At 40.5% G+C, this 24,367-nt stretch overlaps 1 protein-coding gene across 1 annotated transcript in view; it reads right to left on the minus strand.

Annotated features, from left to right (window-relative positions):
* The window catches only part of LOC119740592 (symplekin-like), a 35,624-nt gene that overhangs the window by 9,864 nt on the left and 1,393 nt on the right, over positions 1 to 24,367 (minus strand). Inside the window, 19 exon segments of the mRNA XM_038215945.1 lie at positions 1,095 to 1,273; positions 2,313 to 2,495; positions 3,888 to 3,969; positions 5,309 to 5,501; positions 6,886 to 6,972; positions 7,967 to 8,149; positions 9,252 to 9,327; positions 11,025 to 11,171; positions 11,986 to 12,183; positions 13,244 to 13,351; positions 15,138 to 15,233; positions 15,955 to 16,013; positions 16,261 to 16,358; positions 17,038 to 17,141; positions 18,079 to 18,190; positions 19,446 to 19,552; positions 20,869 to 21,001; positions 21,542 to 21,615; positions 23,128 to 23,250. Of these exon segments, the coding sequence (XP_038071873.1) occupies positions 1,095 to 1,273; positions 2,313 to 2,495; positions 3,888 to 3,969; positions 5,309 to 5,501; positions 6,886 to 6,972; positions 7,967 to 8,149; positions 9,252 to 9,327; positions 11,025 to 11,171; positions 11,986 to 12,183; positions 13,244 to 13,351; positions 15,138 to 15,233; positions 15,955 to 16,013; positions 16,261 to 16,358; positions 17,038 to 17,141; positions 18,079 to 18,190; positions 19,446 to 19,552; positions 20,869 to 21,001; positions 21,542 to 21,615; positions 23,128 to 23,250 (2,342 nt within the window).

Genomic DNA, 24,367 nt, shown 5'->3' on the forward strand with positions numbered 1-24,367 from the left:
AAGTGTACAGTGTAAAGCAAAGCTTGTGATTATTAATTGTATTAATGAAATTTGAATACTGTAACAAAATCGCTGAAATCAAATCAATTCAATATACATCACCAAGCTTTAAAGGGAGAGATAAAAAAAAAAAAAAAAAAAAAAAAAAAAAACCACAACAAAAACACAACCAAAAAACATCGAACAACCCATCAATAAATATGTACAATAATAAATAAATACATACAAATTTTTTTTTAATTTTTAATTTTTAATTAAATAATCAAATAATTAATTAAATAAATAAATAAACAAGTAAATAAATAAATAACTTAATAACTACATAACTAAAAAAAAAAAAAAAAAAAAAAAAAAAAAAAAATAATAATAATACAAAATACAACTAAATCAACAAGAATTAAAATCATACACTGAGTAAAATATACGAAAATCTATAACAGTATCTAATCAAAATCAAAACAACCTGGATCGCATGTAAAAAAAAAAAAAGAAGGTAACCACTTTAACCAAGACAGTTAGTGAATGCCTTAATAGGCCTGAAGGATTGGACTAGAACTGAAAAGATGATCGCGTAAAGAGTTAATGAATGGTTTATATGAAGGTTCGATACAAAGGTCTCTTAGGTCACAAGGAAAAGAGTTAAAAAACCTGGGGAAGAACATAAATGAAGAAAATTTTAAACAGTTAGTCCTGCTGTACTGATGTTTAAACAGCAAAGTTTCGGTCTTTCTAGTATTTGGCAGTGGTAGGAAAGTTTCGGGAATGCTGTTGTGTCTGTGTAGGCATTTAGTAATGAAGCATACAGTGAGGAATATCAGTCTGTTGTAGAGAGGGGCCAAGTGAAGTGTGGTTAGACGTTGTTCATAAGAGAGGGAATTGGAAACCTGAAACGGAAAGCATGACCTAGTAAAGCGTCGTTGGATTGATTCAAGGCACTCAATGTGGTTTTTCTGGTGTGGAAGCCAGACAGGAGCAGACAGTCTTCAGTGCTGAAAACAGTCACTTGATCGATTTCGACTGCAAGGACAACTTGGCACAGAATGTATGTTTGCAATAGGAGGGTTAAAGTACAATGAAAACAAAAGAGAGCTCACTCATGTATGAGGCTGTGGTTGCTAGGTAACAAGGCCAGGTATAGATGCAGGCACAGCTTGATGGAGGCTTCCGTCCAATCACCACCCTCCTCGCTGCCTTCTGACACCTCCGAGGTTCGACTAATGAGGGCAGCCTTCGGCTCACTCAGCAGGTAGTGCAGACACGTGCTAGCAAAATCCTGAGTGGTTTAAACCATTCAACGAGTTGGATATTTCTTGGATGTTCGCGAAGTACTTTGTAAGGCTTCACATAGGGGAGAGTACATTTTTGGAAGATCAAAGCGTTATGTGTGCTGCCAGGAAAGGACTCTTTTTGGCGGCTTGTTGAAAAAAAACCCCACATTTTTTTGAAAAATGTTTAAATACAGCTCCTTGCCTTCACAGAGACAGTTAAAATTTTTGAAACGGACTTTCTTTGGCAAAATTATGTTAAAAGGGAGAAACTTCCTGTTAAACAGTTTTGGATTTTTGTATTTCTTAAACTGATCCACGCCATAAATCATCAAAAAATCACCTTTAGAGGCAATATTACAGTTTTGAAACTTCAATAGTATAATTAACCAAGATTTAGGACAACAAATGATATGGCCCAACTTCATTTTTTTGTCAAATATTCATTTCAAGCTCTGGCCAAATGTACTGGTCTTGACAGAACACTCCATAAATAGAGAGCAGGGTGTAATGAGAGCTAGTTCTTTCATAATAAGTTTCTTTCTGTAGTTTGTTGGCAGGGAGAAAAAAAAATGGATTATTTCATCAGAACACAGATATACCCACCTTAAAATCTCCAGAACCTGATAAGTGTTTAGCTTAGAAGGCACTACCCAATAAGCAGCGTTGTAGTCCAATCCATCACAATTCCCGTCAAAAGTAAATCAAAAGTCCTTTCACAAGTCCAGCCACAAGTTAACAGATGATAAACGAATACAAGGGAATGCCTTTGTCAAATTTGTTTGGAATAGCTCCTGACCTGAATTGAGATTGGAAGACTTGTGATCGACCTGTGATGATGTTAAGGACTTTTGATGGACTTGTGAGGACTTTAAGGACTTGTGATGGACTTGTGAGGAATTTAAGAATTTGTAATGGAGTTTTGAGGACTTCAAGGACTTGTGATGGACTTGTGAGGACTTGTGAGGACTTGTAATGGACTTGTGAGGACTTTAAGGACTTGTAATGGACTCGACTACTACACTTCTAATAAGCATCTCATCTTACCTCGATTGTTTCTTTCAAGTCTTGCCTCTCGTAGAGTCGTTTGACGTACTGGGTGGCCTGCGACCTGACTTCTGTCCGTTCATGAAAACTGAGTTCAAGAAGCTCCTGCAGGTAGCGCTTGATGTTTGCTGGCCGCTTCAAGATCAGCTCACGCAGGGCATGCATACCGGTGAAGAAATGGGTCTAACAAACAAAACCAAAAAAAAATGAAAAGGAAAACAATCTTGAATTTGAGAGTGAAATCAGATATCTAATCTGCTTGGATAAAATGAACTTCCATGATCCATTTTACATTGTTAAATGGGCTCCGTGCACAAGTACCCCTAACGGTAAGAAAGAGAGAGTTGGGGAGACCATTTAGAATGACATTATTCATAAGATGGAATTTTGTGTCGGGGTGATATAAATCAAATTAACATACTGAGTATACAGTGTTTATATGTAGGTGATGGGCAAAACCTAATTTGATTAAGAATGACATTGCTTACAATGCTTGACGCTCACATGAAGACGCTATGGTACACATTGGTACACATTCAAATTAGTTGGGTACACTATACAAATATTGAATGCTTCGAGTGGTGTAGTAAAACTAGCCTCCCGAGGTGATCCATGGACATTCTATTTTCCCGAGGCGGAGCCGAGGGAAATTAGAATGCTCCATGGATCACCGAGGGAGGCTAGTTTTACTACACCACGAGATAAAGCATTCAATATTTGTTTTATAACACTTCACCCACATATTCTGCTTGGTTTTAATATTTTAAATTATTTAAATCTGAACACAGTTGAAATAAACTTCAATTTCAATACAAAATTGGTGGAAAATGTATTTCTGTCTTCCAAACTACCCCTTCACGAAATGTTTGAATCCAACTCTGCGGCGCGCTCTCTTTGGAACAAAACGCGCTACGCGCACACCAGCATGCATTTGCACACAAATACTGCGCCATGGATATAGTACTTTGGTTGCTAATGGTATAGTACTTTTGGCCGTGCACAGAAAGATAGCAGAAATATAAAAGTACCATGTGACTCGTTCTTTGCCAATCAAGACACAGAATCTGTGGGTAAAGTGTTTAATGCCCGCTATATATGCGCGCAAACCAGTACGTGAATGCGGTGTGTCCCATCCACTGGGTTCTTGAAAGTGATGAGCAAGCACCCCCTCTTGTTTGCACACGGATTAGAATGCATAATGTAGAATATTCGACTGAGCAAATCTGTATGTCCGACCTTAATTGTCTCAAGTTCATTCACATTAACAACAGCTGAAATGAGTTTTACACACATGTAATAAAAAAGTGTCCATTGTAAATGTACACACTGACAATTTTGATCAATATCTTGCTTAATTTCACATAAACAGAGACTAGATTTTGACTGTTTCTCATATCGAGTTGAAGAGGTCTATACTTTAGACAACAATTTTATTGGGTTACAAAGAACATACAATTTATTTTAGTCAGATACATGATTTTAAATACCCCGTTCCTCAGACCTCTTTACAGAGAATTTTTTGTGAACTGTTTATTGACATCAATTAATTTCATTAAAAGAATGCAACTCCTGTACCTCATCTTCGCAGAATTTCCGGATGACTTTGACTGCTCTCTCAGTAATAACTGGCGCTTCCATTATAAGGCGTGTGAACAATCTGGAATGATAAAGGGCTCACATTTAAGAGAAGTCCAAAAAGCCAAAATGATAGAACTTTTCTCCTTGTTTCTTTTTTATTTCCAACCATTAACACCCTTAGTGACCAGTCTACAGTTGGGGTTGGAGTTTGTGATTGAGGCTGGGGCATGGGGTTGGAGTTTGCGGTTAGGGAAGGGGATGGGGGGAGTGGGGAATGAGGGTGGAGAGTTGGTTGGTGACATATGGAACTGAAAGGGCACTCTCGCTCGTCTCACTGGTCTTGGCTGTGTAACTGTGCCGTCAGCATGGCAAAAAAAGCAGCTAACATGGGCTCATACTGGGATAGTAGGCACCTGGGGGCTTTGGGTTGAGGTTGGGGCTTTGTGTTGAGGTTGGGGTTTTGTGTTGAGGTTAGGGATTCGGGTTGAGCTTTTGTGTTGAGGTAGGGGTTTTGTGTTGAGGTTGGGGCTTGGGTTGAGGTTGGGGCTTTGACTTGAGGTTGGGCTTTTGTGTTGAGGTTGGGGTTTTGGGTTAAGGTTGGGGTTTTGGGTTGAGGTTGGGGCTTTGGGTTGAGGTTGGGCTTTAGTGTTGAGGTTGGGGCTTTGTGTTAAGGTTGGGGTTTTGTGTTGAGGTTGGGGTTTTGGGTTGAGGTTAGGGTTTGGGGTTGAGGCTTTAGGTTGAGGATGGGGTTTTGTGTTGAGGTTGGGGTTTTGGGTAGAGGTTGGGGTTTGTGTTGAGGTTGGGGCTTTAGGTTGAGGTTGGGGCTTTAGGTTGAGGTTGGGACTTTGGGTTGAGGTTGGGACTTTGGGTTGAGGTTGGGACTTTGGGTTGAGATTGGGGCTTTGTGTTGAGCTTTAGTGTTGAGGATTTTTTTTTTTTGAGGTTGGGGTTTGGGTTGAGGTTGGGGCTTTGGGTTGAGGTTGGGGCTTTAGGTTGAGGTTGGGACTTTGGGTTGAGGTTGGGGCTTTAGGTTGAGGTTGGGACTTTGGGTTGAGGATTTGGGTTGAGCGTGTCACATTGGAAACTCATGGAAGGGGATAGGGGATAGGTTTGTGTTGAGGTAGGGGTTTGGGCTGAGATTGGGGTTTGTGTTGAGGTAGGGGTTTGGGTTTAGGTTGGGGCTTTAGGTTGAGGTAGGGGTTAGGGTTGAGGTTGAGTCTTTAGGTTGAGGTTGGGGCTTTAGGTTGAGGTTGGGGCTTTAGGTTGAGGTTGGGACTTTGGGTTGAGGTTGGGGCTTTAGGTTGAGGTTGGGGCTTTAGGTTGAGGTTGGGGTTTGGGTTGAGGTTGGGGTTTTGGTTGAGGGTTTGGCTTGAGCGTGTCACATTGGAAACTCATGGAAGAGGATAGGGAACTCTCACCCATCTCTCTGGTCCGGTCTGTCCAGCAGTGCCATCAGCATGGCACACAGCAACTTGTCGTATCGATTCATGGTGATTTCTTGGTCCAAGTAGCGAGGCATGTATCCCTGGTAGCTGCTGTACTCTTGATACAGCCAGGCAAAGGCCAGCTCAGAACGCGAACGAAGATCTTCTAGAACATGGTCCTTCAGCACTGGATCAGTTACAAAAAACAAAACAGCAGAATGAAACAGTGAATAACCAGTTATTTCCCAAACTAATCTAACAACAATGATCTCACATACATTTGTCTAAAATAAAGTTTGGTTAACCTAGATCTTTGAAGATAAAATATTCTTTAATGAACCATACTTTTGATTAACAAAGGTGAGACCAAAAAGATGCTGAATTTACATTTCTCAAGGTCACTCTTTGACGAGGAGAAATAACTGTTTTCAAAATTTAGATATCAAATGGGCATTCTCCACCCTTAAAATTTTGTTTCTGTTTCACAATTACATTTAATTTACATTTTTCAAATTCAGTTTCTGAAGTGATGCCAATTTCTCAAAGTCTAGGTAGAAATCCAGTGACCATTCTTCAACCTTCAAGATATAGGCATCTTCAAGATACAGTTCAGAGAAGAGGCAAAAGCAATACAAATCAACAGGTTTTTTCATGCTGCAAACCTGCAAATTTAAAAATACTTCAATTCGGCAAATTTGGCTGTGAATGTTTAATGTCAAATTAGCTTCAAGTTTGCATTAACATGATGTACGAACCAGACCCTATGATTACAGGAAACCTTGTTGGCATTAAGAGCTGAGTAATACAGAATAGAAGAAGAATCGGCACCAACTGGGATGGGGATTCACGGCGGCAAGACCAAACTACTGACAGTGAATGCAGCTGAACACAGGAATCACTCTTGGCGGTAAAGCTTTGAGGAAGTGGACTCCTTCGTCTACATGTTGAACCTGGGCAGCATCATCGACAAGCAAGGTGGCACAGATAATGACGGCAAGAATCGGTAAGGCGCGAACAACATTCCCAATGCTGTCTAAGGTTTGGAGCTCGACGAAGTACTCTACCCACACCAAGATCCGAATCTTCAACTCAAACGTCAAGTCAGTCTTACTCTATGGCTCAGAGACATGGCGAACCACAAAAAAAAAATAATGAAGAAAATCCAAACATTTGCAAACAAGTGTCTGCGAAGAATCCTCCGCATATACTGGCAGCAACATGTCTCAAACCAGGAACTGTGAAGGAGAGCTCAACAAACCCCAATTGAGGAGGAAATCCTGAAGCGCAAATGGAGGTGGATCAGCCACACTCTAAGGAAGCCGATCTCAAGCATCTCAAGCCTGGACTTGGAATCCACAAGGGAAAAGAAATAGAGGAAGACCAAAGAACACCTGGCAGCGAGACACAATGGCTGATGCGAGACAGATGGGATACAGCTGGAAGGAGCTGGAAAAGCTAGCAAAGAACAGACCAAGATGGAGGAGCTTTGTAGATGGCATATGTGCCACTAGGCATCATCAAGGCATTGAGTAAGTAAGTAATACAGAATTTTTCCGAAAACAATAACTTACTTGGAAAGAGATCCCCGCCAAACTGGCTGACAAGTCCTACAAGAATCTTGATCCGGGCCTGAGATGCCCCTCCCTGCTGAGACATTTCTGAGCGCAGCAAAAGAAAGTTACAAAATATAAGAAAACAAAATCATCCCTCCCTCTGTTTAAACAGCCACAGACAGTCAAACATTCAATGCACTTCCGCTTTTATGACTTTATTCACAGGCTAGTCACCAGATATGGTAAGCACTTTGACTAGTCAAATTCAAGAACTGGCAAATGAATCACTAAATATCAAGTAGCATAAATTGTCACAGCAAGTCAATGGCACTTCTACTCTTAAAAACAGTCACTTTATTGCTTTTGACTGCTGAGACAGCTTTGTTCAATTTGTCAGCTAGAGTTGAGGGTTATAGGGGCCCACATATCTGCATGTCTTGCACCCGATTTCACGAAGCGCTGTGACGCGTCGCAACCCGAGTTACGACGTGTAACACGTCGCAACTCGCGAAGTGTCGTATGATCCATTTCAGGAAACTTGTGATGTGTTGAATGCATCGTAAGTTTCTTGACAATTGCTTAAAACACGTCGCAAGTTACGATGTGTCTAATGGTCATCGCAAAATAAGAAGCCTGTTTTATGCCATAAAAATACATAAACGAGACTATAATACCGAGACAATGTGTGTAAAGTTCTAAATAGAAAAAGCATTGAATAATTATGAACTAGCCCGGAATCCACTCAGAGCTTGTTTTCCTTTAAAATTGCATCACACGTCTGCCATTTTGTTTTACGTTTTAAACAATTTTGAGAGGAGATCCGACGACTCTTTGTTGAATATCAGACGACTATTTACTGTATGCTGACTAAATACATAAAACAGTAACCGAGTTACTATAAAAATAACTACGACACGTCACACTTTCGACGTGTTTTCTGAAATGGATCGCAGGATGCGTTGAAGCTGCGACGCGTCGTAAGGATACGACGCGTAGCAGCGCTGCGATGCATCGTAAGTTACGATGTGTTTTTTGAAATCGGGTGCTAGATCGCTCTTCATTTTCATCCATGAAAGTGTTCTTCAACAAGACGACTTACTCTCTGTGGCAATTATCCTAGAGACAGCCCCCTTGATGAGCTTATTGGCCACTGGTTGCTCCAGCGGTACAGTCACATCACCCAGCCTGAACTGCTTCATTCTGGCTCGTGGTTTGGGCACCCCCATCGGGGCTTGGAAGGATAGCCCCGATTTCTTGCGGCTAGTTTCCTCCTCTGCCTCCCCTGAAATGGAGGGAACAAACTTGTATCTTAGGAGTCATATTATTTAAAAGTAGGTAGGATTAATTGTTTTTAGTGTATTTTTTTTTATCAATTGAAGTAACAGAATTACTCAAAATCTTAAGTAGGATTCATGTACAACAATTTACATGTATCTGTTAAAGGGAATATACAACATTTGCTTTTGCTGCAATTTTCAAAAATAAATGGATTTGGAGGATTAGTATGCTATAGAAAATATTGTTAAACTGACTTGTTTCACGTTTTGGGACTGAAGATGCTGGAAAATCTAAGAAAACCAACCATGTTCTTGTAGTCTGGTTCCCTGACCCAACTTAAGATGAGACGTTGCAATTTTAAGACTTAAGGGAATTATAAGGTCAGAGAATCAGTCTAACAGACTTGTACCTTTTTACAGATGTGTTATCAGTTGCAAAGAAAATGCGGAATAACTAAATATGAAAAGTTAGAAGCACTTAAAAAAGAAGAAGCCAGTGTTCTCAAAGGATGATCGGCCGACCAGCATTGGAAAAATACAAGTTTTCTTAAAAATGTCACAACACCAGGAGCCAAGATTTTACAGGATGCTTTAGACTGTCATTCACTAACAATTGAGTAAAATATTTCGTAACAATTTAATCATTTTGTTCTTTGATGTTGGCAAATGTTGTATCTTCCCTTGAAACTTTCAGGTCAGTGGATCCTATACAGTTTGAGAATACGGAGGAAACGCATGCAGAATTTCTTGTGTCTCTTCACTGGATTCCGTGGTTAACACACGCAAAAAACTGTGGCTGATGGCACCCATTTGAAACCACCTTTTGTGTTAGTTTTCTTCCAAACATGCCAAACGAAACATTTTTGGGTGGAGTTACTTCACATGGTATTTGGTAAATGTCCCAAGGTTTCTGTCATTAAATCGGTCAGTACTTTTCCAGATAATTGCAAATGATCCCATGTGGCTTTAAATAGCCAGGATATAAACGTTACAGACAACTTTCTCTGCAATAGGCTTAATGATCCATTTGAGTTAATCACCTGTTTTTGAGCAGTGCTCCTTTTAAATTATATACAGCTGATTAAAAACCCATTAACCAGTTCTCACCTAGTACAGGAATGCCCGTTGGCTTCTGTGCCTGCAACTTATTCTCCTTATCAGCTGCCTCTTCTTCTTCAATAACCTAATTGAAGAATAAGAAATCAATGACTTTAAACTCATTGTTTGAACAAACGCAGATGTACAAGATTTTTTAGGTGGGCATATGTACATGTACAGTAACTGAGCGATTTGGAAGTGACTATGGCTCAGTTAAGAAGTCACAATTCTATTCAGAATTAACGGTGTGCAACTAGTCTTTACCGGTGACCACAATTCGCAGTCACAATCCCCATTTTTAAAAAGTTGCGGTGGCACGACTAGTTCGCGCCCAGCAACAGGTCTTGGCCAATGATTAGTCTTGTGTCGCGACTAGTCTTGCTCTGCGACTTGGTACAGTGTAGCTGTGCCAAATATCTTATGCCACAAGTTTTTAAGGTAAACTTGATGAATTGATTTCATGTGCTGATGCCTGACAGTATAGTCAACGTGCATGTGCACATTTTTCACAAACAGAATGAGGGTCGGGACATCATCGTGTCCATGTGTTTACCCACAGAAAGTTGGCTTTTCATTAGTTATCACTGCATTTTCCGCACTTAACATGCAAAATATCAATCGGAGCTACATGTACCGGTATTTCCTAAGAACTAATCAGGGCACATAGTCGCGCCAAATCGACTAGTCACGACTACAGGTACTTATTACACGACTATCTGACTAGTGAAATCAAACTAGAGCTGCACAGCACTATTTAGAATCGTCTCAAAATGTCCCCCAACAGAAAAGGGAACAATCCCTCAATCTAACCCACTAGTAAATTGCTCACATGAGGAGATCCTACGTTAACAAATTATGATTTGTGACACACTTCATGACATTTAAAATGTCAATAGTATCTGTTTCCTCCCCGAATTTTCTTATCTTTCAACTCATGTTGAATTTCTCCTTTCCTTATCATTGTATAATTATTGTATTTGTGTTCTTTTACTTTGATATATGCCTATTGTTTAAACTTTTTCAGTCAAGTGTCTTTTAATTCAGCCTGCAGGCTGGTATAAGCACTCTTTTAATAAACCACAATAATAATAATAATCATCATCAATATAAATAATATTAATGTTGGTATAAGAACATCAGGCGCTACCGGAAATTGAATCTCAAAGAAGCAAAACCAGCAACTACAGAGAGTCCAACCTGGTAATTATAGGGTAATACAGTATCTGAGAAGTGATTATCTCCTGAACCAAAAAGACAGATAATAGAAATACTGTAATCAGAGTGGCATATCCTCTCTCAGTGATCCCTGTTTGCTATTTATTTACCAGGTTTGCAGCATTGCTTATGCTCCTAGCATCGTTTGCACAAGGCATATCTGTACAAGCTTTCGCTTCAAGAAAATGCCTCCGTGCTTTCTTCTTTATTTTTCAGATTTTATATTAACTTTATTTACTTAAATTTTCATTTAATTATTTCAGTTCATTTATTTCTTTTGAATGGTTTACTTCATTCATATTTAGTTTACTTGGTTTACTTCTTGGTTTTACTAGGAAGCACGGAAATCAAATCAAATCAAATAAAATCCATGATTTTGCACACATGGGTGTTTGGCTTCTGACTCGCACCCCTTGCAGAAAGACATTGACTAATTGGGAGAACCCCCAACATGGGGTGGAAAGCTCAGTTGGTAGAGCCCTGAGGTCAAAGGTTCAAATCCTGCTCCTGTGAATTTCATTATTCAACTTGATGAGAATAACTGAGCAATATTTTTAGAAATTTTACCTCCATATTCTGTGGTTTGATGCCTGCTGCCGCAAACTGACTGCTCATCATGCGGGCCAAGTGGCCGATCTGGCTGTCGGTTCCTGCCGCCGCAATGGGGGTGTAGGTGGACTGGAACTGTGGGGGCATGCTATCTGGCAACGTCACCTGTCACAAATCATATCTTACGTCGGTCACAGGGTTCAGAGCATGAATTGTGGCCTGTTTGAAATGAGAATTTAATATAGCTGGTCTTGGAAGAACTGTATTTCACATGGACCTTTTTGAGGTATCGTTTATATGAAACCTTTTGAAGACTTACATTCCTATATCATAAATGAACTCTAAAATTCACAAATTTCTCAAACATTTCACATTAAACTTTACAAGAAATGTGAGGCAGATCTATTTTAGTTTTGAGAGATGGTTTCCAGTTGGAGCTATACAATGAACTACAAGTAACTGCAGAATTCTAGTCTGTCACAAGTCAAATTACAAGTCAGTTATGGGCTCCGTGAACAAGCACTCCTTCAACGGCGAGAAAAGGAGAGTTGGGGGAGACCTAGACTGGTTCCCGGTCCATCATCTGCGTATTTCCCATGATCGAAAGTTATTGGGGGCGGGGATTAGTCTGGGAGACCATCGCAAGTTAAACTGGAACGTATTCGCACTCCAACAACGCCTGATGCTCACATGGAGATGCTGTGGCCAATAGCTTTGGCTTATTCAGAAAGTCATGCGTACTTGGCATGCAAACCAGTTCAGTACAGTACGCCCACGCTGTGTGTCCCGTCCACAGGGCTCTTGAAAGTGGTAAAAACGCGCCCTCTTTTGTTGGCGCACGGAGCCCATAGGGAAAAGAGGATAGACACTGACAAAGGAATGCCTTTGTCACAGCGGTTTGAGTTGAGACTGAATGGCTTGTGATGGGCTAGTGATTGACTTGTAAGGACTTCACCACACCTATGGTACTGTTACTGACCATACTGATGAGCACAAGGTTTGCCACGTTCTCCACATTCTGTAGCAAAGGTGTCAGCTCCTCTGCCAACAAATCCACAACAGAGACCTTGGCCGGCGGCTGCACACCGGCTTTGCTGGTGCTTGGCATGGAGGGGAGGAGGGAGGGGTGGATGGGGGTTTCCCGACCCATCTCATCTTCATCCATCACCTGCTGGATCTGCAAATGAGAGTAGAAAAAAATCATGGTGGCTGTAATTCCTGTACGTGAGTGGCAGCCGTTTCAAATGTTGCCTTGAATTCATCATTCATTCATGCATCATCCCATCCATTATAATTTCACTCCCTGACAGTTTTAGGGCTGTGCTGAATATACAGAATATCTGAATATTTGATCATCCACTCAATATCTGAGTAGTATTTTACCAAATAAAATATTTAAAAAATGTGAGCCGTCTGGAGAAGCTGAAGAAAAAGCTCTGTGATATAATTATATTTGTTATAAGTTGAGTGGTTTATTGTTTGTCAAATGCCACTATGTATTGTGGACAGCCACTTTACATGCATGACTTGATAGCTTCCTGTGAGGAAGATTAGCCCAAATTTGCATCTTTAAAATCTGTCAAATATCAGCTAGTATCAGCTCACTTGAAAAAAAATATACCGACACATACATGATATTCATAAAAGGTTTTTACCTCAATGATTAAATATTTGATCAAATCCAAGTGCCAATAATCAAACACTATATTATTCGAAAAATGCCCAGCACTACAGTTTGGTCAGTGAAATCGAGTAACTTCATTTGTTTTGTTGGATATAGCAGGTTGGTTGTGACATATAGGTTGGGGTTTGAAAAAGCAATAATAAGAATGATGACTACTTATGTTATCCTTATATTACGATCGCAGCTCTTTACATTATTATTACCCCTGCTCTTTGGGCACTTAAACATTCCTTAGACCATCACGACTCCCTACAGAGTGGACAGCTGAATGCTGCCATTTTGGCACAAACGGCTAATCTCTGAGCCATGTCTGACCTCACTGGTACCCCATGTACACCTAGGTGAAGACAAGCAATTAGAGGTAAAGTGTCTTGCCAAGGGACACACAAACCACAAAGTCACAGATTGGACTTCAACCCACAATCTCCAAATGACCCAAAAAGATCTTGTTGGAAATGTGCTCAATCACAATGTTACAGCATTCCATTGCAACAAAAAGATAGTAGTTGAACACATTTGCACACAGTATAGTATAGCATAGTGTAGTACATACTGTTTTCACTGTTGTCGTCTTTGGCTTCTTGCTGCTAGATGACCCTTCATCATCTGCTGGTCTGGGACGCTTGAAGCTCTCACGTACTTTGGGCGTGTTCTTTGCAATCTGAAATCCACCGTTAAATTGACATTATGACAATGATCTTTTTCTATCAATCCTTACTCCCTTTGCATTTTTGCTAGGAAACTTCCAAAATCCTAAAACTTCACTATATGGAGGAAACTGACGGTATACTCTAATAATACTTGAACTTCCAGTGGGCAACAGATTCAAGGTAAAGTTGTACTGTGGGGTGTACCTTCCTCAATCCTACAAGATCCCCCAGAACCTGGAGGATTTTTAATAATCTGAAATGGTGTCAATGTAACATACATGTATTGTTTCCATGAGAGTGATATGTTCTGAGAACAAGTAACCCATCAATGGTAAAAACAAGTACCAAGTAGTACAGCCCTCGGAGGCCGGGTAACGTGTGAAGACGGCTTACAACACCGTCCGTGCACCTGGGCCGTACCGGTACCTCAAGAGTACAGAATACGAAAACGAATGGGGGGTGATCAAAAATATGCAAATTAGACGCATGCACATCAGTATTTGCAAAACTGGTCTTCGAATGCAAAGCTGTAATACTCGAGTTGCATGAATACAATATACGGCCAAGTAAAGTGTCCACCGACCAACCCACCCACCAACATACGCGGCTGAAGCCAACGACATGTTTCACATCCATTGTGGGATAAAGAGAGTTACGAAGACTGTTGAATGCCACCGACACATACGCCTGACACTCAAAGGGAAGATTTTTACAAGTTTGAATACATGCAGATGAATATAGTCACGTACGTACATGTGGGTCAATCTATACATTTCGGTCGCAAAGTGTGACATTTTCTTATCCAGGAAACCAATTTCATACTCTAAGTACTTTGGGCAACAAGCTCCATCAGACCTGCACTTTCCTTCATTCTGCAAAGTGGACTCCATGTACAAGTACCCCCTCAATGGATACAAAGGGAGGGTTTGGAGAGACCATTGCAAGGGACATTTGAATGCATTGCTGACAACGCCTGATGCTCACATGCAGACGCAGTGGGTTTGTGCAGATTCAGAATAAAATAAGCCGTGCGTACTTAGCGCCATGACTGGGCTCTCAAAATGGTCAAAAAGTGTCCTCTTCTGTTCGTGCACCAAGGCTACAATCCAAAATTTCCTTTCAGATATCAATATGATATTGGATGGCTTCGAGGAGGATACAAGAATATATTGCACAAGCTACGACAATATCGCATGAGTCGAAGACTAGTGCAATATTGTCATAGCTAGTGCAGTATATTCTTGTATCCCCCCCAAAAAGCCATCCAATATTTTATTATTATTTATATCAGGCTGACTTGATTCATCTTTATTTATCCTCTTTCGTCAAACTATTTGAAGCTGCCATTTAATTGTTGACAACAGTGCGCGTATACCTGGCCTGCTGCGCGCTATTGCATGCTCGCTGTGTAGGCGTCTGTGTTCGACGGTACTGCGCGCTATGCTCTGTAGAGTGCTAGACAACTGTGAGTCTCTACGCTCTTAAGGTGCAGGAACCAGCAAAAATGCCTGGATGAGGGCGCGCCCAACAATATCAAAATTATTGCTGTCATCCGGTACGTTTCACAAAAGCATACAATATGCTGATTTATTCTTACCGCTGGAAGCCTGATATAAATAATAATGAAGGATATGGAAGGGTTAGCATTGTTGGAACATTAGGGTTCCACATAGGAACATAGGATGGAACTTTAGGAAAATGAAGTTTAATTAAGTTTTAAGTCTAAAATGTCAATGTCCTACATGTCCAATAAATGTCTAAAATTTCTCTGTCCTACATGATCACAGAAAAACCCACCTCCGCTTCTGATGCTCCCAAGTCTGTCAGCAATGTGGTGATGTTGGAATGAAGACTGACTGACGACGGATGTTTCAACAAGTTCAGTAGCTGCATCTATTATAAAACAAACACACAAGAGTTCATCTCGCTATCCGGGGAACGTGATCACTATACACTCACGGGCCACCTTCAATGGAGAAAGTATTGTGCTGGATACTGTACCAAGCAACTGCCCTGTGACGGATTATCTGAATACATGTACATTTAGCCCACACAATGCTTTGGCAATTGAAGGGGGCTCTGTGATTGCATGCCCAGTCTGGTCAACAGATTTCGAATTGAGGCCTGGCTAGGAACACATTTCCAAAATCGCTGCATGATTTTGATTAAAAATGTTGAATTGGTCAAATAATTTTGTTTATTGCCAAGTTTGCCTATTGCCAAGTATAAACACATGTATTTAACCAGTTTGTGCCGGATGCAGTGAATACTCGCAAGGGTTTTGCGGTATTTGCAACGGATGACAGATAAACACAGAGAGGTTGGAAAATATCTGTCAGCGACCCGCTCGCAGTGAGCGAGGCCGGAAGTAGAGTGTGCTGCCCGAGCGTGATGGCTTCAACCTGCCTGGCTTGCGGTTGAGTGAAAAGTAATCCTGCGCCTCGTTCTGTTGTCAAAATAATCCTAGCGTGAACTGGTTAAGTGATGAAAATACACATCCTAGATTCAGAAATACTAACCACTAAAATAAACATGAAAAAAATCAAAGGGAAGATGAAGCTTGGCCGACAGACGGACAGAATGTCTGACAGGCAAACCAGAGATGAGATATTACCTTCAGGTGTTTGCGGACACTGCTCACTTGTGACTTAGCCAGTGTTGGTGGTAGGTTGACTGAAAAGGGAGAAACAAAATCTTGTAGTTAGACGCAACTAATTTCCACTTCCAAGTCAGCGACAGGTGTTCCATTCACTGGTTACCTTTCAATTTATGGCTGGTAACCATATCATCACACACACTCCGACAAAGCCAGTTTGAACATGGCCTTCAAAACAAATGGCAGAGTATATCTGGATAATTGTTAGTAATATGCTTTCATCTAATACGACCTGAAACAAACAATTTCTAATTGTCCGCTTACCGTGGAGAGTTTCGAAAGCTTGGATGACCCTGGGCATGAACTGTGGGCGCTGCTTGGCAATGGTGGTAAGGGAGCCCATACATGCCATCAGGTTCACACTGTAAACAATCATTAAAAAAGAATAGTCATCCTGAACTTCTGAGGTAGCTTGTACAAGCCACAAAGTTTTAATTGTGGTTTTCTTGATCAAGATTTGTGATGCTATCAAGTTAAATGAGTCATTTGTCGGCAATTATGATTTTAAGATACAGCCCAAAATAGGTCAGTAGGGGTGGAAATTACAAAATGAAACTTTTTTTTTGTACAATTGGAACGCTACATACTGGTATGTCTTCTTTAATGCATATTTTCCAAGAAAAACTCATGATAAAGTAGTTAAAATGTGACATTTTTGATAAGGAGTTAATATTCAATAACCTGAAATAAAGCATGTTTACTGTTGCTTAATAAACACTTCAATTTTGAATCGTTGATTTCTCAGTTTGATTTCTCTGTTTTCTTCTTTCTGATCTGCCTGTGTTCTAAGTCCCATAACTTCTGAACGGAAGGTCGCATTCACATGGGGTTTTCACCATATACTGAAAGATATCTCTATTCAAAAATCTCAAAAAAAACCCCCAAAAACAAACACATTTAAATTGATCGCATCACATTTTTCTTATAAATGCGTATCTTTTGCTTGGGGTTTGTAGTTGAAATTGAATCTTTGATGAAATCAAGAGGGTGTCCCCACTCTCTTTAAGAATCCATTCATGAAAACTGAAGATTTCTTTTTACCTAGTAATGCTAGGAGAGGCAAGCAGATCTAGCAACAGCTCAAAGCCATGCAGACCATCTTTCTCCAGTTCATCACGTTTCAAAAGCCCATGCTCCTCTGGAATCTGTTGATTGCAAAAGATAATCATCATTCTAAAAATAAGGAACTGAAATATAAAATTGTCCTTTCTTCCTTCCAACTGCACCAAGTTGTAGAAGTTGAAATGTACTTAATTGTTACACTTGCGACATACAGGAAATGTAGCAAGTGTGCATGTACTTGTCAAGACTTTTGTGTCTGGGGTAAAATAAATCGACTGCATGTATGCCAGACTTAAGACCACAGCAGATATACGACACTTGATGAGCGGTTCAGGTACAAGTTTTCGCTAGAATGCGTATGCGTAGGACCCGCGTTTTGTCATGGATACGCCCATGAACGTCACAAACATATGCGTTGGCAACACACACCAAATGAGTGATTTTGGCATTTTTTTGCAATGGAAAAATGTTAAAGATTGATGAAGAAGTTTTATCAGGGATCACATAAAGCACTGTCAGAATCGATCACTTGAGACGATAAATATATGTAAATGTTTTTAACAAAGGTTTGCCTACACAAATTCCATGAAATGCCTGCTTAAACACGTACATGATCAGGAACCCAAGTTTTCAAGTGCGCATTGCTGCATGCGTTTAGCAAATCATGTAACCCAAAACCAACCTGTCTGATATTCCTACGATCCCAAAACCATCCCTGCACAGCATGGTTTTATGGATTCTCCAGAGAATAAATACAAAATACACATGTAATGCATGTACCAATTTGCTCTTTTCATGCTTCCGCCATAGGCATGCAGAGCCTCGATCTGGCAACTTTATACAATAGATATAGCCGGTTCAGTGATTTCGTGTCCGGGTTCAGATCACTGAACCGGCTATTTTTATTGTGTAAAGTTGCCAGATTGAGGCTGTGCATGCCTATGGCGAAGCGTGAAAAGAGCGAATGGGTTAATGCAAGTGCCAATGGACAATAGTATAAATAATAAACATGTACAGTACCTGATCCAGGGACATATCTGCTTCTGGTTTCTTGGGGATCTCGGATCCTTGGATTCTGGCAGACTCCACCAGGATGAGGGATTCCATGTACTTGGTGGAGTGAGTACGGATGCTGCAAACAACACATATCAGTACTCACAATAAAATGAATGAATCAAATCCTGCCTCATTCACCTAAGCTGAAGGGTGCGAATTGGTTGCCATCAAAATAAAACCCCGGGGTCCCTTAATTTTCTTCTTTTTGTTGTTGTGGTGGGGGGGGGGGGATTCAACCAAACTTAAAAACACTGTTTGCATAATCATACTTCTCGACGCAAATATCAAACCAGGTTGGCCAAAGAGGTCAAATTTCAAACTAGGGTGTCCTTATAATACTCAGAGAAAGACCAGGGCCCAAATTCATGGCTCTGCTTAACTAAGTGAAGAACCTTTTCTACCTGTATTGGATCCGTGTGCAAACATGAGAGGGCGTTTTTTTTTATCACTTCCAAGAGCCAAGTGGATGGGACACACCATGCGCGTATACTGGTCCATGCCGAATAGAGCCAAGTACGCACGACTTATTTTATGCTGAATGTGCACAAAGCCATAGCGTCTTCACGTATGTGTCAGGCATTGATGGCAATGCGCTCAAAAGTATCTCCCAGTGGTCTCCCCCAATTAACTCTCCCTTTGTTGCCGTTGAGGGAATAACGGTGAAAGTATGCACTGAGCCCATATAGCAAGATTTTCTCATTTCACTGGTCATGCTGGTATATTAAGAACTGTGCACATGCGTACACCCCGTAGCTAAAGATTGTGTCTTTACAGGGATAGCACAAACTGGTGACCACTGTAAGTGCAGAACTGCTGTAAGCGCTAGCACAGGCTGGAAATGAGGCCCAGGTTCTAGACTGGCAAAACATTAACCCTCCTACTATTTAATAGGTCACCAATGGTCAAATTTTCTTCCTCACCTCCTGGCACACTGTGTACAAACCAATGGGGGTCTTGACCAATATTGACCTTAGTAATAACAAGGCTGACAATGCACGTTTCCATAGGAGGGTTTTAAGCAATGCTTTTACAGAATGCCCTTAAGATAAACTGTTTACGTTCGACATCCTATATAATTTTGAGATCAATAAAACTTGCCCATCATTTTCTCTTTCCATCTTAAGCACCTTGTTTTTCTAACCTGGGTCCAATTCGATGCAGAAACTGATGCCAAGAAATTTCAGACACTAAGCAAAAATCAGCTGATTGCTGGTCACAAGCAATATACACATACATTGCTTGACACTTTTGCTGCTTACGTGTACTTGTTTTTCGCTGAGCAAATATCGTTTGGCAATAAAGGCTCCATTCGAATCTAGACGTAGACTCACCCGTCATTTTCCGAGTCCAGCATGATAAACACCTTGCGTTTGATTTCTTGTATCTGGTCCCAGACTGCTTCCATCTCTTCACCAAACGTCCTGGCGTTGACCAACCACTTAAAGAAACAAAAACAGTTAAAGCGCCATTAATTTGAATTCATCCCCCATCTTCTTCAGTGTACCAACAAACCATTTAAGCATTGGGAGTGAAACTACTCAGAAAAAAATGCGGTAATCCTTACTTTTAGGACCCCTTTCCTTTATAAGGTTAAAAGACTCACCAAAACAGCTGACTAAATGACACTCAAAAGTGACATTCTGATATTTCATGACACACTCGAACATTTGGCAATGACACCTCTTGAATATCAGCAGGTTTGATTTTGTAGAAAGAGGGCAGGGTTTTAATTTATGAGGGGTTAAAGACGACGATGACAAACAGAAAATAAATTTAAAAAGCAAGATGGCGAACTGCAAAAAAAGGTAGGAAAGTCACATTTTCTTTGAAAGTGCTTTCAAAATTATAACTAACGTGAGTTTGTCTGAAGAAAAAAGACTTCTTTAGCCTGCAAAAGTCACTTTGGTATTGGACAGTCATCTGCAAAAGTCAGTTTTGAACAGAACTCGCACAAAATAGAGGTGTCCTAAAAGTAAGGATTACCAAAAATGCAGAGCAGCAGAAAATTCAGCTTACAAAAAGTAGTTGTGGAATTTCTTATTAGTTGATTTAAAAAAAAATTTGTTTAACAAGTCTGCGAAATTAAGCCCTCCCTTGGCAAGTAATGTCATATTTCTCATCGTATTTGGCAATTCTACAGGGTGAGTAAAAAAAAACGAAACCCAAATGTCGGGACCATTGTTTTAGTGAAGTACTGCTTGTAAGCACATCAAAATCTAAGATATGAAAGCCCAATTCATTAGCTTTCTTTTAGTGCAGGAATCATTCAGATCACTGATGTACTTTTTAAGTTACGGAATTTTAAACACAACCACCGTTTTAAAGTACTTTCTACGGATCACAAAAAAGGTGTGCGTTCTTTCAGCAAAAACAAAAACAATTCACACACATCCCTATGGGATTTGTTTTCGTTTTGCTGAAAGAACACTTAATTTCTTGTGATCCGTGGACAGAGCTATAGAATGGTGGTTGTGTTTAAAATTCCGTAACTTGAAAAGTACATGAGTGATTTGAATGATTCTTGTACTAAAAGAAAGCTTATGAATTGGGCTTTCATATCCTAGATTTTGACAGTGCTACATGCAGAACTTCACTATAACAATGGTCCCGACATTTCGGTTTCGTTTTTTTTTTACTCACCCTGTAGTTTATGATTGTGGAAATTTTTAATTATACTGTAAAAAGTAAACATTCATATACTTCCAACGATGACGAACAAATTTAGAGTACATTGTATCTGTCTACTTGACATACCTTGAGAGCAACTCTGTACAGCTGCATGCTGCACAGGATGACCTTCTTAATGACCGCCACATGCTGTGCTGCATCACTTAGCATCAGGTTCAGATGCGGAATCACGCTGCATAACATATCATTGTCCTTCTTGCTGTTAAAAGACAAAACGTTACAAGTTATACTTTTATTTCTTCTCTTTGGTCATTTCATATGCCATGCATGTACTTGTTCCAAAGTTTTACCCTAAAGGGGGGGGGGGGTGCCCCCTTCAACTTTTTCCAAGATAGCCTTGAAAAAAATTGTTTTTCGCGACCCGAGCCGTTCTGACTTTTTAACCTGGAGCCTTGCTCATCTTTTGATACCAAAAACATAGGCCTAATATTCGGACCACGAGTTGCCGCGCAGCAAAAAAATTTCAGGCGCCGTGAAAACTGAATTTCCCCATATATACGTTGTGTACACAGAGCAGAATTACCATTCGTGCATATGAATAATTAATTAGCCTTAATTCCAAAACCCTTTGACCTATAGTCATGACATTTCTTGGGTATGTTCAGGTATAATTTTTCTATGCTTGTACCTAGTTTCATAATTTTTCGTCACTCAATGGCCGAGATCTGAGAGGGGGGGGGGGCCTAGATTCCAACCCCTTTTGGACACTAAAAAAGTTTGTAATTTCATAAAATCTTACCATGCCTCTTCAATAAAGCCAACCACAAACTTTCTGACATCTGCCGATTTGTCGTGCTGAAACTGAAGAACTTCCTGTGAATTTGACAATGACAAACACCAATTGTTATGCTATGATGGGGAAGAAATAAGCACCAACTTTAATTCTGGTTATATCTTGAGACATTGGAAACTCCTAGTCTACTGATGAACCCTCAAGGAAAAAAACCTTTAGACCACAAGGTTCAAAGGTATAGTCCATCATTTGTAATTTGTGCATTTTGTTCGTTTGAAGCTCAACGAAAGTGCTCAAAATCTAAAGAAGGGTGCTGAACAACTAACCTGAGTTTCAGCTCAGCTTCAGCTGTATATTTCGAGAAAAACAACATTCTAGGATCTTGATTTCAAATCAAAAGTTGCTGAATCATGTTTTGAATTGGGCCTGAATTCAGCGTCCAAGACACGTTCTCACTGAGCCGATTGCAGCTACGCGATGTCGCGCACCGATCCGACGAATTATAGCAAGTGCGCGTGCGGGTGCGTCGTGTCAACGCTTGCGCGCGCTTCGCCGAATAAAAAAACGAACTACTAACGGAAATTTTCAACAGTGCTTCTTAAGACGCACCGTTGGAAAGGCCTTCTTTCGTTGATTTCTTCAAAATGACAGCTTGCCAGAAAGAATAATTTCACAGGGAGTTTAGTCCCCTTACTATCTTTCAACCAAGTATGTTTTTCAACAATAATTACGCCAGTTACTTTTGGGATAGCTGCAAATGATGGACTCTGGCCTTAACCATCAAATGCATGTACATGTACATTGTAGCTGTCTCGAAATGCTTGCTACATGTAGTCTCTGATGCCAGATACAACAGGCAGCAGTGGTGTTACACTACAAAGAAATCTTTCAGGTGGGGGTGGTGCGAACCCCCCCCCCCCCTGAATTTGATTCATTATCCTCCCTTCCCATATGATTCTTGTGTTCCCCTGTTAACTTTACAATTTGGAATACATGTACATATGTAGGTCCATTTTATACCAGAAGTCCATGTACTGCCAATAACCACCCTGCGTGTAACTCCCTTTAACACTCAAAACCACTGACTACTCAATGGTTTAATGAATTCATCAGGGAATATTACAACATCTTAACCCTACATGTAACTCCCTAGGCCTTTTTGCTAGGATGTAGCCTCAGTCCTGCAAAATCCTCCAATTGGCCTCATGGAAAAATAGCATATAGCCTCAATCCTGCAAATTCCTCCGTTATTTCTTGAATATGGTCCATGGAGGGGTGACCACTGCCTGAATCCTGCAAAATCCTCCGGCTATGTCTGTCAATAGGCTGAGGCTGAGGCAGTGACATCCTGGAGCAGTGCGGAGGATGTCAAGTATAATCAAGGACTAAATTTATGCACGGCTGAGCATAAACAACACAAGGTCCTGCCTAAGACCTTGACACAGTGCGTACTCCGAAATCAGCAACGCACTTTTGCCATGTAACCTCAATCCTGCAGATTCCTCCAATTTGCAAAAAGGATTTTGGAGGATTCAGGGCGGTTAGGGATAATGGGTTAAAATACTAACTGGGTATTAACATGCTCAACTTACATCAAGGAAATTGTCCAGTAGCGTTGGATCCTTGTGCACAATCAGCTCCTGCACGTGCTTGAGGTTGGCGATTTTCTGGGAATCCTTGGTCAGCAGATGTGTCTGGTTGATTAAGTCGATCACCTGATGAACGATTAAATGCCGGTAAATGCACAGATAAGTTTCAAAACCAAATAGAAGCCAACACCTGAAATTATGTTGAATAAAAAAATTTAACAGCTTTTTCTTTCGCAGAGCAATATTTTCGTGTTCCAAATTATTATGTGTTGTGAATTTGAATAAATAGACCGAAATACGGTGGTTAAGAAACATTCTGTGAACAATTTGAAACAGGCAGTTGATATTTGGCCAGCACTGATTTTCTTTTTTAATAAACATGGTAACTGATATTTTCCAAAGGCTTTCTCAGTAAATGATTCAATATTTTCCCAGCTAAATTTGACTATACTTTAGGACATTGTTACATGACGCACTGAATCGCAAAACACAAACCGCGCAGGAAAATCGTGATTTCTACCACAAGAAACTGTTCAAAATTGGAAAACGGGCATCACTAGAATTGAGAAAAGTCTGCTTTTGATTGAAAAGGTGATTTTTGAGCAATAAAAAACATTTATTGACTCTAATTTGATAAAAAAAAACCCAGGAGCCCTACACTTAACGTTCGCCCTTTTATCATGCACCTGTGATGTAATTTCGCTCCAAAATCAAAACCCTACCCTCTCTTCACCAAATTAATCCATCCACATGACATCTTACTTCTTAGGTGAGTCCACTGTCCAGTAACTCTTATAGGAACAGGGTCCTAAACTACACAGTTGCCGTTTTCTACATATACATGTAGGCCTAGGCTAGCCCGACTGCGTCTGGCTGTACAGTACTATCGCAAGCTCTGTAGTACGGCCAGACGCCCGATGCTTCCACAGAGACTGAATTTTGTTGGCCGCCGATGTAGCGATTTTGCTACATCTTTCGATCGCGATTATCTTTTCATCCAGGACACAAATTTCCAAAGTTAAGGTTCGTAGTCATAGAGCAACTCATACCTTTTCGAAAAAACGTTCTTTGGTCTCAATATTTTCATCCATCTGGCCACAAGACGAATTTCAGTCATCAGATTCCACAAATATCGTCCCCCATGCGATCCCCCATGCGATTTCAAAATGGCGGCCGCGCTGTAATGATGCAATATGCAGGCGCGCCCGCGCAAACTTATGAATATGCATAAACAATCTGTGAC

This window comes from Patiria miniata, unplaced genomic scaffold (assembly GCF_015706575.1).
Source record: "Patiria miniata isolate m_02_andy unplaced genomic scaffold, ASM1570657v1 HiC_scaffold_5, whole genome shotgun sequence".
NCBI lineage: Eukaryota > Metazoa > Echinodermata > Asteroidea > Valvatida > Asterinidae > Patiria > Patiria miniata.